Here is a 13,257-nt window from a genome sequence, read left to right as displayed (position 1 = left end):
GTTGGAACAAATGACAAGTGGCAGTTTCCTAATGGCAGGCAACTATGGAAGAAATCCCTCTTTACATGGATATTACTGTAAGACATAGTGAAATTTTGTCTCAGTGTTTCACACTCGTGTGTCTCAACGGTTTTGAAATAGCCGAGGTGTGATCTCATGATGCCATTCATGGGAACCAAAAACAACAGGGTCAAAAAATTAAAATGAACCTTTGCATCGTATGATCTTTTATTAAAGGATGTTTTTGCACAGCCTGTTGCGTTCTCAAATTATATTTATTCATTTTGTTGGTTGCACTGAGTCATATATTCTTGATTAAATTTGTGCATGTGATGGGACAGTGGGTCAAACAAACACATGACTGCTAGTCATGTGTTGCAGGAAAAAAATCCCTGTACCCGTAACTGCCCTCGGCCTGGCTGAAAAGATTCAAATGTGATCTGTCAGTATCTGATTAACCTTTGGCGTGGCCGACTCGTCCGACAGGTTTGTAGGTGTGCAACAACAAATAAGGTGTCATCTCATCATGGCCAAGAGTAAAATGCTGTTGACCAAGTTTCAGTGGTTTCTTAAAGGCTGAAACCAAGTAGGCTACTCAAATCCACATTTTCCCACAGCTACACTCTAATCTGTCTTGGAGCATTAGGGATGTCCTTTGTGTGTACCTCTTGCTTGGGTATTTCATGATTCCCAGATGCACGCGGAAAGCCAAACAATCTGATCTGTAGAGCAGCATTCCTTCACAAAGGGGACTGTACAATGGAGTTTCAGCCCCTCCCCCATGGTAGCCCAGTCAACTATTAAAAGGTGGAGAACAAAGCCACTCTTATTCCTTTGAGATGTTCCCTAGGATGAGAGTGCTGCCCTCCTAAAAGGACCCCAAACTTCCTGTCTGGTTGTACAATATCCTGAAAAAACTAGGCAAAGTGAGAGGTGGAAGTTAATGTACCTGAATTTCCCTGCTAAAAGTCAAGCTTGTCTCTATTGAATCAAACTGAGGGAGGTACATGGACAGTCTGTGTGAATGAGTTCAGCCTAAACTGATGGAAGTCACGGGAAACACATGGCTTGCTTTTGATACAAACTTCAGTTTAGTGACACTCTGATAGTCTCCATGGAAATGGTGACCTCTAGTGAAAAGTTCCACTATTCCTGCACATTCACTGTACACTCCCATTTTATACTTTGCAAACTAATGCCATATGCTATATGTTTTGTTGGACATTTTCATATTCACTAATACAGTTTTTTGCAGAATGAGATATTAGATATTGACATTAGATAGATATTCAATCTTTGCTGACATACATGTGCATTGATTTTGACATAAGTATTCACTGCCTGATCATTTACATTCAAAATGAAACATTTTTGGAAGCAACATATTTGTGCTTGTTTTGCATCATCGTGTCATAAAAGTACCATAGCTGGATTACATGTCAAAGGGCTTTAGAGCAAAACAGTTATGTTTTGCATCTCACTTTTCTGGCCTCTTTGTATTGATTGTGTATCTTGTCAGCCCCCAAGTGCTATTTAAACAGAAAACAAAACATGGTTTAATTGAAACCAAAATCCATAAATTGACTTGTGGGCTTCCTTGAATGTGACCTAGGTGCTGTGTGTAATTTTCAGTAATTTGACTATAGGAGAACATTATTTAGGCATATGTAACACAATATTAACAACTTAAAACTACATTTTGACAAAACCCATCAAAAAGAAATCGGTAACATGATTAGGCAATAATGCAAGACTCCAACTATATACTGTGCCTTGAGGGCACACATTTGTAGACCATCAAATTATGTTCAGGTATAGTTAATACAGTAAACCATGAGGCCTTTTTTTTCTTTCAGTGACGTCATCACGTCACATCCCATTCATGTATTAGAATTAGTATGTGGAGGAAATTTATAAGAGCTGGACTTTATAGAGGTCAGCTACTGCTAGTGAAATAATCATCAATAATAATAATAATCAAGCTGTATTTCTTGATAAATTAAAACATAACTTGACTCTTCTGTTTTTGTAGGTATCATTTTGATACTCAAAGGTAGTGAATTTAAACGCGTATGCATTCTGGACTGTCAAATACTCAAATCTCAAATACACAGAGGGTATGAGGGAAAAAAATGACTTGGCTACATAAATAAAATAATTTTTGATGATGGAACAGATGGAAATTAGGTTTCTGCTGCACACATCTTTTCATTTTTCTAAATGATTAATGCAAGTGCACACTGTCCTTAAACCCCATTTTAAAAATCATATTTTTTTGCTGCTTTATATTTGTACTTATTGTGTCTTTCCAAATTTCTGCTTTTATTTATTTCTGTGGAAATACGGGAATGAATAAAAGCAAAAATTTGTCTAAATAAAAAAATGATGTTGCTGACAAAAAATGCTAGTCATTCATTCATCCGGTGGCTTTTTGTTTGCAAACCTGATATCATGAATAAAACTGTCGACAAATTAACAAAGGAGCTAGAAAAAGCATTTCCAAGAAGGAAATGCGTGTGAATGCTGAAGAGCTGAACGCCATTAAGCAATGCTGAATAAGCTGAAGAAATTGTTGAAACAATGCTGAATTCGAAGAAACTGTTGAAGCAATGTTGAAAAAGGCTGACGCTAAAGCTTAAACATATTGTAGGCTGAGAGATTAATGCCTTTTAAAGTGCTGAAAGTATGTTCTTGGAAATACTTTTTCTAGTTAATGAAATAAAACAATAAGTCCACAACTGTTTTGTTTTGTTGAGAAGAGCATTCTGCATAAGTTGCATTTAAAATGCTAGGCTTTTGCCAGGGGTTTGCCATAGGTTTTAAATGTTTCTCGAGTTTGTTATTCAATCAAAATACCCAGACAGGATACAAAGCAGTCCACACAAGCAGAAGGTAAGTTTCTAAGTTGTTGAGTCTTGTGAAGACGTGTTTGAACCATAGGTTTGGGTTTGAACCGATTGAACAGTGTCAGCAGCAGCGCCGAGCCCTACGTCCTGACGTCAGGGGGTCACGTGGTTCTACTACGATTCGCTGAAGTTGGAGAAAAGTTTGACAAACCCGAACAACGTCGTCAGAGCAGCAACCAAACCCGAACATCGGCGAACAGAGCAGGGGCAAACACAGCTACAACCCGACGGTGGTCTTCTCCGGTGTGACGATGGACTCTGTCGCCCAGGTAACGGCGCTGCCAGAAATTAACGACGTTTATTGATCGGCAGTTGTGCAGCAAACACACCTATTCCTGCGTGTGTGTGTGTGTGTGGGGGTGAGACCACTTCAGCAGTGTAACGGCTTCTTCTCCCTCCTCTTTCTCATCAGAAAGTACTGACCTCAGGATTCACTCTTGACCTGGGTCCTTTGAAAGAGCCCCTGGCTTTTATCCGTCTGCTGGAATGGGTACGTTTTGCGAAATCTTTTCCTTTCTTTTCTTTTTTTTACCATATGGCCTATGGCGGGGTGTGTTACATAGACGAGATGTCCACTCCTGGTGGCGAAAATGTCTTACAAATTGATTATGTTGTTTGTCTTGTGACCCACTGCACGCCCGGAGAAGCTATGCAGATCTCCCTTGAGCTGTAACACCGTTTCAAATAAGGCATGCAAAGCAGTTCAGAGGTGGATGATGAGTTTATGGCCTACCTCTACTGAAACTCTGTTGTATTTTAAAACACTGCAGAAGGGTTTATTGCTGCTTGGCCTGACTAAAAATGTGTTGCCTTTTATTATGTTGTGTTGTCTATTGCTGTATTCTCAGTACATGCTTTTGCAAACTTTTGCACACTGTTTACAGCCATGTCACCCTGTGACTGAGGCTGGGACTTCCTGACAAAAGTGTGTTGCGCAAAAATGAAAAGGAAGTGTGTGTATTCATGTGAGTAATGACAGCACACTGACCTGAACATCTTCTCATGCCAAATGTGTCTCATCTTATCTTGTGTCTGTTACTGCAGCTGTTCTCCATATTTGCATTCGCCACCACTTGTGGTTACAGTGGCACAACCAGCTTCAACATCCTTTGCCAAGGGCAACCACTCAAAGAAATCCACGCAGTCTTTAACTACCCCTTCAGGTACGTTGATGATGTATACGTGTGTGAGCAAATGCTAACTTTGTCAAACCTCAGAGGGACTACATTACTGTGTGTGTACTGTAAGGATTATTCTAACTAAACCTTATGTTTACACAGGTTGATGGACCATCCTTATGATGTTCCTGACTGTAAAGTCAATCAGACCACCACCACCCCTGCCTTCCTGACAGGAGACCATGCGTCCTCAGCACAGTTTTACGTCTGCATTGGAGTACTGGCCTTTCTTTACAGCACTGCCACACTAGTCCTCTACTTGGGTTACCAGCACGTGTATAGAGAATCTAGCCGAGGCCCCATTGTGGTAAGTTTATCTGAATTCTTCATGTTTCTCAGTTGTTTTGGTGAAGCAGTTTAGCTGCGTCCCCCTCTCCATCCACAAATAGTTTATTAATGATGAAATGCAACCTTGCATTTAATTCTAAATCAATCTGAATGGATTAAGTTATAGCCAAGCAAGCCATATTAAAATTTTGTCTCGTGTGTAAGGAAAAAGAAAAGTAACATCTGACATCTGCTGCTGGATTTCAGGGAGTCTACCACTGGAATCCAGCAGGAGGTCAGAGAAGGTGCATTTGACAGAGCTGTGAAAATGAAACAGTTCATGGGTGTGGTTTTAAAGCAACCAGGGAAAAGATTGCACTGGGATGTGTTTGTCTAAAACAGCTTATTTGGTAAAGGCGTCACTGTCTGTTTGGTACTGATCATTTTTTTCTGCTGCTCTATTAGGACCTGTTGGTGACTGGGGCTTTGACCTTCCTGTGGTTGGCCTCATCCTCAGCTTGGGCTAAAGGCTTGACCGATGTTAAATGGGCCACCAGTCCCGCAACCATCGTGTCTTTGCTCCCTGTTTGCCAGGGTGGCAACCAGTGCACCCCGGGTGCTGTGCCTCACATGGGCCGGCTAAATGCTTCAGTGGTGAGTTCCAACTTTGTCTTATTCTAAATGTGCTTGAAACAGCATGTATAGCCACAGCCTTGCTGATTTGACTCATGTGATTTTTTTTTTTTGGCAGATTTTTGGTTTTCTTAACCTCATCCTGTGGGGTGGAAACTGCTGGTTCATTTACAAGGAAACACCTTTCCACAAAGAAGCCCACCCGCCTGCAGATGTGGAAGGGGGTGTCAGACCATCGTAACTGCCCAGCTTCTTTGTCTCAGAATTGTCTAACATGTAGTTTTATTGAATGACTCATTTTGGTACTAATTGTCAAAAAAAACATTGTCGAATAGAAGGCAGACATTTCCAAAAACCAAAAAGGTCCTTTTTTGCTAAGTATTAATTTTATATTTAGGGAAGGTACTAAAGAAGCTGTTTCTAAATGTAGCCATTGCTACAAAACATTAGCATTAACCGTTGTTTTCTTTATCTTGTACGAGACTTAACATGTGCCAAACAGTGAGAGAAATGGAAACAAAACAAGAGAGGTGCTTTCCACAACTGGACAACAGTGTGAGTAAAAGGATGAATTATGATATTGAATATGTACATGAACAACTGTTAATGCTAACATTGGCTGTGTAGCAGTAGCTACAAAGATATTGTCATCAGTGTTGAGTTCCCATATTTCAACATTTACACCCAAAATTTCAAACAAAAGGGTCCTTTTCTCAATGGTACGGCAGATGTGGGCTGTAACAGTACCTCTGTACTTTTGCCATCAAAAACTCAGGGCTATCAAGTGTAGTACTGACCAAACACTTAATAAGTATGAAATACTTAGTGTATTATTATCATCATTGTGTCTTACCTGGAGACCAAATTACACTTCAGTCTAATCCTAAAACATGCAACATACAATCGGTGTCAAAATTCAGTTGCCACTTTGAGATTATTTATAAAGATTAAAAGCAATTTTGTTGAATCATTTTTTATGTTGTGTTACAATTTGTCATTTCACTATGCTGTCAGGCTAAAATAGTTAGATGAGCCTTAAAGTTGAATATTATGCCGAGTGTGGTGCATTATTCATTTACATTATGTTGGCTCTTTTTTCTTCTTCTTTTTTTTAGCTTTTTCATTTGCTAGATAGGATTTTTCTGGACATTTTTCCTCAAAGGATATGTTTCTGTTCTGCTGTTTGTCCTGCAAAATTATACTGTTTAACACAATAATCCAAGGTCCCACAGTATCTAAATACCATTGTGGTGAATTGGATACCCTTATTAGTTTGTGGCCTTTGATGTCTTTCATAAAAAAAATGACTGATCTCTAACCTGATACTAATTAAATGCTTTTTTTTTTATATGTTGCTGTTATGGCTTCTACCTCCACTTTTTGTAAGGGAAGACGAGCTGTTTTCTTTATTACTGTCGTCATTTTGATTTCCCTCTTTGATAAAGCCTTGCTTTTACAGTTCTAGCTTGATTCGTCATTGTTAATAAAGTGTCACAGATGAAACTGGAATCACTATCAGTACCCAGGAAGATACTGTGTGGAAATTATATGCTGTGCATCATTAAAAGGAAAAAAAGATGAATGTCTCTGTTTTTTATCTATACAGATACCTGATACTGTCACTCAGAGCCCATGAACATAACATAATTTTGTGATTAGATGCTGTCTCATATACACACAACTAACATTTCATATCCTAAAGAACTAATGTGACTTATTGTTTGTAGGGCATCCAGCTAATAAAGCCAGGTAACATGCAATACAGTTTGACAATCACTAGGTGGCCTTGTTGCTACTCTGCCCTCTTGTTGACCAATCAATAGTGTAACAGCCACATTAATCAAATGAAGTTATTTGCAGTTACAGCCCTATACATAAGATTGTGTAAGTATACGCCTACTGGGTGTAAATGGGCACCTTGTTATCCCTAACATAACCTACCTTGAAAATGTTGTATGAACCATTAAATATCCACCAGCTACTGATACAGGTGTAACAGCACCTGACATCTCAAGAATCACATTTATGGCCTCTGAGTCTAGATTTGACACCGATTTTCTGCTTCTACTGTTTGCTGAAGATCATTGCTGTTTACAATTTCTTACCACTTTCTGATGAGACACCATTTTAAATAGTTCATAATCTGTGATTAACTTAATCCACTATGAAAGAGTCATTCATTACTTATAATGAATGACTGATACATTATCATCAACTTTTGGGTTGCCAGATGGTGAAAAATTCTCCTTCAGCATGGCACCTATGTACGCCTTAAATTCATTAGGGTGACCCTTCCGACCCATCAATTCTGCAGAAATATGAGGTAGTAATTTATATATAGATTACAACTTTCTCACTTTCTAATAATGAATGTGTAAAGCACCTATAGTAAATTGTATAAATGGTAATGAGTTTTTCAATTTGTAATAAATAAAGAGCAAAGGTCAGCCTGTAAAAGTCAACAATTCACCATGTTGTTAGTAACAGATGTAAAGAAGTTTATTTTGGAAGATAATCCATTAATGACACCAGCCTTAAAAAGACCAGTGTCAAGCTGGATTTTCCACAACCTGGCATCACAGATGTTGCTTTTTGATGGATGGATTAGTGCTCAGACAGTAAGTGGTTTTACCTACAGTTTTTGTACCATTTTGAATTTTGATGAAGGGCTCTAGTGTGGCACTGCCCACCATTACTGCCCACTCCAACAATAGCCGTGAATGAATGGCGTCTGGCCCAGTTTATTAGACCCTAAACAGGGGAAATGAGGAACAGGCTTAAGTGCCAACTCGGTCGGTTGCCAACAGAGGCACAGGTTGACTCTTGACGTGCCCTTATTTTGTAAACACCACATTCAAATGCCGTAATCACAGAGTACTGGGCCCACTCCACTTCACGGTCTCGGCTCTGCGCGCGGCCGTGAGCTTTGTGACGCGGGTGTGATGCGCGCGAACTGACTGTGTCACCTCGTGAGCGCGCACGAGCAGCAATGGCCGCTTTGAATCGGCGAATTCCTAATCTCGACGATTTTGTCGGATTAAACTGGAGTTGTTGGGCAGATAGGGTGAATATTTTACCATCTGACGGTGAGTCGCACTCCCTGGCCCAGGTGTGGTGTCCATCGTGTCATGGTGTCATTGTCCTGTGATTTATTTGTTGTTTCACTCACACATACACACACAGCGGTATAAAGCGCAACCCAAACAAAAGACCCACTGGGTCCTAGCGCAGGGTGCGTTTGCGAACACGCATCGCTGGCAAAACAAACTAAACACATTTAAGTTATTGTTCCTTAGACGTGTGGTTTTGTGGCGGTGACACACTGGCTGGTGAACACGGGGCGAACGGCTTCACCTGTGTGCAGGTAAATTCACCGTTAGCCTTGTATAGCCCGTCAGCGACGGTCTGACTGTCACACTGAAAACAAACAGTGCTTAAGAAGGATTTGTGCAGCTCGCGATCAGCAAACCTGAGCGGCAAATACTGGTAAAGGTTGGAGCAGAAATAAAGGAAGCTGCAGCAAAAGTTTAAAGAAGCACTGACTTAAAAAAAAAAAAAAAAATCATGTTGTAAAACCAGTCGGGACACTGGGACAGAACCTGATGTGTTCCTGTTTTATTTCAGTGAGCAATGCACAGAGGCTACAAGAGTGTGTTATTCAATCATCTCATGCTGACTGTTTTCACTTGGCCTGCAGCTCAATCAAATGTTGAGGACAGCAGTGTGTGTGGGGGGAGCCGATTTGAGACCATGACCCTCAGTAAAGAAGGTGAGGGCTCAGTTAAAGCATCATTTTACATTGATAATCAGTCATACATATATTGCATTTAAAACTCTGTCATCGTGTGTTCCCTCTCCAGATATGCACACATATGGCCACTGCCCTGCACATGATGATTTCTATCTGGTGGTGTGCAGCCACTGTGGCCAGGTGGTGAAGCCTGAAGCCTTCGAGAAGCACTGTGCGAGGCGTCACGGGCCACTCACAAAGATGTGTGGCCAGTCATCTGCGTTGGCGCCCCAGCAGCGACCTCAGCAGCGACCTCGGCCCGGCAAGCCTCCTTCGAATCTGTCCTCTTCCAGAGAGAGGCAGAAGGAGGGCAGACATCAGGAGGAGGACGCCCGGTTGTCTGCAGCGCTGCCTGTCCAACCGCGAAAGCCTAGTAAGGCCCAGAGGGAAGCAGCGAGGTACTGTTCAAGATTGTTCACTTCATAACATCACAGGCGATGCTCAGCTTGAGTTGGTCACCTTTGCATCCTTTTTTAAAAATGTGTTGCTTTGTCAAAACATCACAGATTTGGTCGTATAATTAGTACAAAATCCCACAATTCTTTGCAATGTGGCCATCTTTATAGACAAGTTTAATATGCCACTGACTGAGCTGTACACACAAGATTGTATCTAAGACCTTTGCCAATTACTGTGTCTAAATTGCATTCATCTCATGAGTCTATTTTAAAGTGTGTTTCTCCAATCATCTCTCCAGTTTACAGTCAGTGGAGAAGCCCCCTCAGGAGATCCCTCCCCACCCACACCACTCCTCACCTACGCCTCGCCCCAGGGTTCCTCCATGGCACTCAGGACCCCTGCCCCCTGGCCCCTGTTCCTCCTCCACTCCCCCAACAGAGAAACCCTCTGTGCAGAAGGCCACAGCTGGACAGTCCAGTGAGTCTCAAAGTTCTTTGCGGGGAACAAGAACCTACAGCCAGATTCATAAAAACATAGAAAGTAAATCTACTGTTTATACAGCTGTTAATGTGTATGAGCGTGGGTGTAGTATGTTGTACGGCAGTATTTAAATTCTAGTATAATTATATCATATGCAGAAGAAAAATGACAAATGTTGGTCTATAACCTCTCCACCAGCATGGGTCATGTTGACAGACTATCTCCTGCTGTTACTCACCGACTACTGTGTTTTCTTTCCCCCCATAGAGAAAGAATGTGACCTGAACAAACACTGCAAAGTTGTGGATCCAGAAAGGAAGAAGCTTGTCAGCAGGGAGCTTATATACAATGTAAGCTCTTAATGCCTACTCCCTTTACCCATTACTGTCACCACTATCCTTTTGCTCTTTATGAACAGAGACATTTGTGTTTTGTGTGCATTTGTTATTTGATGCACATGGAAAATCTGGGATATTGTTCTTTTTTCTTCATAGAGTGAATCCATCCACCAGCAGCAGAAAACACTGGGAAGAGCTAAGACCTCTGATCAGCTCGCTGTGGAGCAGAGAGCAGGTCGTGATGAGGAGCAGCTGCTAGTCAAATTAAAAGACAAAGAACAAAATGTGGAAACAGTTGAAGAGAAAATAACAACTAAGGGCAATAAATTCAACTTCAACAACAACTGCCACATTCTCAGGTATGGAAAACAACATTTTATGTCAGCAAAGTTTATTTTATTGTCTTAAATACCTTTTGCCAAACAACCAAAAATTGTCTTCTTGCAGGTCCAGGGATCCACAAGAGAAGGAAGGTGACAGCACAGTTGAAGTGGAAGTACAGCCTCCATATCCCTTCAACCAGAGCCTGCTGTCAAGTGAGGAAAGTGAAGATGATGACCAGGAGGAAGCCACACACCTGCCTGCTTCACCCTGGCACCCCAAACCTCTCGGGGTGAGTGGAGAGTGAAACAGAGCCACAGCAGCAACTAGTCGACTGTGTCATAAATCCAGTTCAGAGGTGTTTAGAAATACATTTGTGTCATTGTTAAATCAATTTTTGGGCTAAGCAGTTGTGATGTATGAATCCAGTTTTTGTCTCACTGTTAAACACGCTGTGGTGTGTCTGTACTCACTACAGCTCTTACTGTTTTGTTCCCTAGCTATGCACTTTTGGATGCCGTACGATGGGTTGCAGCATCTTCACTTTTGACCGCCGTTTGCATCACCTACAATTTGCCCTCAGTGCCATGTTGGAACACCATGTCAGCACACACTTGTGGAAGTGAGTATCGTCACTCCTTAAAGGGATACTTCAACATTTTGGCAAATTGGCCTTTTGCCATAACCCCTACAGTTTTAGGAGTAAGTTTGTTACCTTTATTTGTCGGTACAAGCTGTTTTTAGAATGGTGAAGCAGATAAGTGAGCTGCTCAGAGCTATGCTACAGAGGCTAATGGGATTTCTTGGTTTCCCTCATCAAACTCATCAAATACACAATCCAACAACTCCAAAACACTCTGGTGGACAAGTTGTGACCTGCACATTCACCACACTATGAGATAATAACGGAACGTTACGAGACGGAGTTGTTTTCAAGGCAAATGCAGAGACTGCTTGCCAAAAAACTGCCCCTGACAGGAACGCACATCAGTGGTTTTGCATGAATTTGCCTCTAAAACAACTCTGTCTCGTAACGTTCCGTTATTAGCTCATAGCGTGATGAATATGCAGGTCACAACTTGTCCACCAGAGCGTTTTGGAGTTATTGGATTGTGTATTTTTTGAGTTTGATGAGGGAAACCAAGAAATCCCATTAGCCTCTGTAGCGTAGCTCTGAACAGCTTGCGGCTCTGCTCTACCATTCTAAAAATAGCTTGCACCGACAATTAAAGGTAACAGACCTACTGCTATGACTGTAGGGATTATGGCAACGGGCCAATTTGCCAAAATGTTGAACTATCCCTTTAATGAGCAAAAATGGCCCATATTTGTATTCAGCAAGGTGAAGATGAGAGTTGCTCAATGAGCTGGGAGACATCCTGGCAAACTGGCAGCAGAATCATCAGCTGTGTTTAACCACTTTTAATGTCTTTACTTGAAATATGGAAATATCCTGATTTGCATTGCTTTGACTAATCAATTAAACGTGCCATGATGAGGAATGGCCGGACTTGATCTGATGCCATTACCAAGTTTCACTTGATCAGACAGACACAAGAAAATTTAGAAATCTGTGTATTTTGTATGTAAAGTGTATTTAAAGGAGAAAGCAAACAGTTGTACTCAGATGCAGGCTAACAATTAAGGGTTTCAGTCACTGTCATAATGAAATAAGACTGCAGGAGGAACAGTTATTCTCTTAATGAAATACAGGAGCCTAATCAGCTTCACGTCTTTCCATTAATTTACAGGAAAATGCCTCAGGTGTCATCAGGTATCAGGTCTTGTCAAACTGTCAGGACTGTGGCTAGACCCTCCCAGTCCGCTGGCTCGCTCAGCCTTGAGTCTACCTCACTGGGACAACTGGAAACCAAAAGCAACCAACACAACTCTCAGATTACGAGACCGCCTTCTTCCACCTCGTCTGCAAACCTTAGGCCTGGCCGATGGGGCAACCCTGCTGCTGGACGACAAAGCAAAGCTCAGCCGAAGGAGGTCGCACTTATGCAAGATACAAGTGCAGCACAGAGAGCCACCAGGCAGCCGAACAGCAGCGAGGGCAAATCTTCCAGACACATCAGGGATCCCCCCCTCCACAAGAAGGGCCAACCGCACATCCCCTCCTCTCAAGGACCAACCACTCTTCCCTTGTCGCGTGGAAAGAAGCCATGTCCCCCTCTGCCACTACAGCCCTCAGAGAGACACTTGTCCAGTTTAGAGAAGCGTTCACCCTTACCTGCAATAACCCACAGCTCCCCCCGCGGCAGAGGGTGGGCCCCAGGAACTCAGCAGGAGGTGGGTTATAATCAGAAGGGTCGCGGCCAAAAGCGCAAAAGCAGCAAGGGGTCGCCGCCCCTCAGCTCCTCAGTGTCCAGAACCTCCAAATGTAAGCGCTTATCCTCTCCATCTCGCTCCAGCCTCCTCACCTGGAAGGGAGAGAATATAGGAGCGTGTTTGGAGAAAAGATCCAACTCCTGAAGAGTGAGTAGACTCACTAGCTCTGCATGCAACAGGCTGCAAAATGTCAGTGTTTTTTTCATTTTTTTATTGTTTCGATGACTGTGATCTAGCCCTGTGAGCCTGAAAAACATGTGTGAATGTCTGAATATGTGGTGTGTGTGTTCACATTTATTTATGTCTTCACATTTTTATGCACAGAAATCAGGAATAAGCATTTGTCTGCATATCACTGTATGTTTATTTTTGAAAAATGTCTACTTTTATACATCTAAATGTCCCAGTTTATTACCTGTGTAAGATAATGAAAATACCTCAAACTACTCGTGCTGCTAAAATAAAATGTCACTTCATGGCAAAACAAATTAAAATCCTTGAATCTTTACATCCATGCGTCTCATTATTTATCGTGGGTTTGTACTGATGGATCAGTAAAGATAGCACAACTATAGTTTGGTTGACCCATTTATTCTACTGCAATGGTAAAA

General features: G+C 41.8%; 2 protein-coding genes across 2 annotated transcripts; both read left to right on the top strand.

Annotated features, from left to right (window-relative positions):
- Positions 1-2,707: 2,707 nt before the first annotated feature.
- On the top strand, positions 2,708-5,471 carry sypl2b (synaptophysin-like 2b). Its single transcript, XM_083976256.1, has 6 exons — positions 2,708-3,175; positions 3,319-3,396; positions 3,951-4,069; positions 4,187-4,391; positions 4,817-5,005; positions 5,103-5,471. Exons 1-6 carry the CDS (start codon positions 3,158-3,160, stop codon positions 5,223-5,225), a joined length of 732 nt encoding a protein of 243 aa, XP_083832382.1. The 5' UTR covers positions 2,708-3,157; the 3' UTR covers positions 5,226-5,471.
- Positions 5,472-7,893: 2,422 nt separating this feature from the next.
- atxn7l2b (ataxin 7-like 2b) lies at positions 7,894-12,790 on the top strand (the record flags this gene model as incomplete). The annotated part of the gene is given in 10 exon segments (XM_083975853.1): positions 7,894-8,079; positions 8,082-8,123; positions 8,682-8,753; positions 8,845-9,172; positions 9,472-9,713; positions 9,921-10,003; positions 10,148-10,350; positions 10,439-10,604; positions 10,813-10,934; positions 12,064-12,790. Coding segments are annotated over 10 exon segments (2,091 nt in total). The 5' UTR covers positions 7,894-7,973.
- Positions 12,791-13,257: the final 467 nt, after the last annotated feature.

Source organism: Trachurus trachurus (genome assembly GCF_905171665.1).
Source record: "Trachurus trachurus genome assembly, chromosome: 7".
Taxonomy (NCBI): domain Eukaryota; kingdom Metazoa; phylum Chordata; class Actinopteri; order Carangiformes; family Carangidae; genus Trachurus; species Trachurus trachurus.
This window is presented reverse-complemented; position numbering and strand designations above follow the sequence as displayed.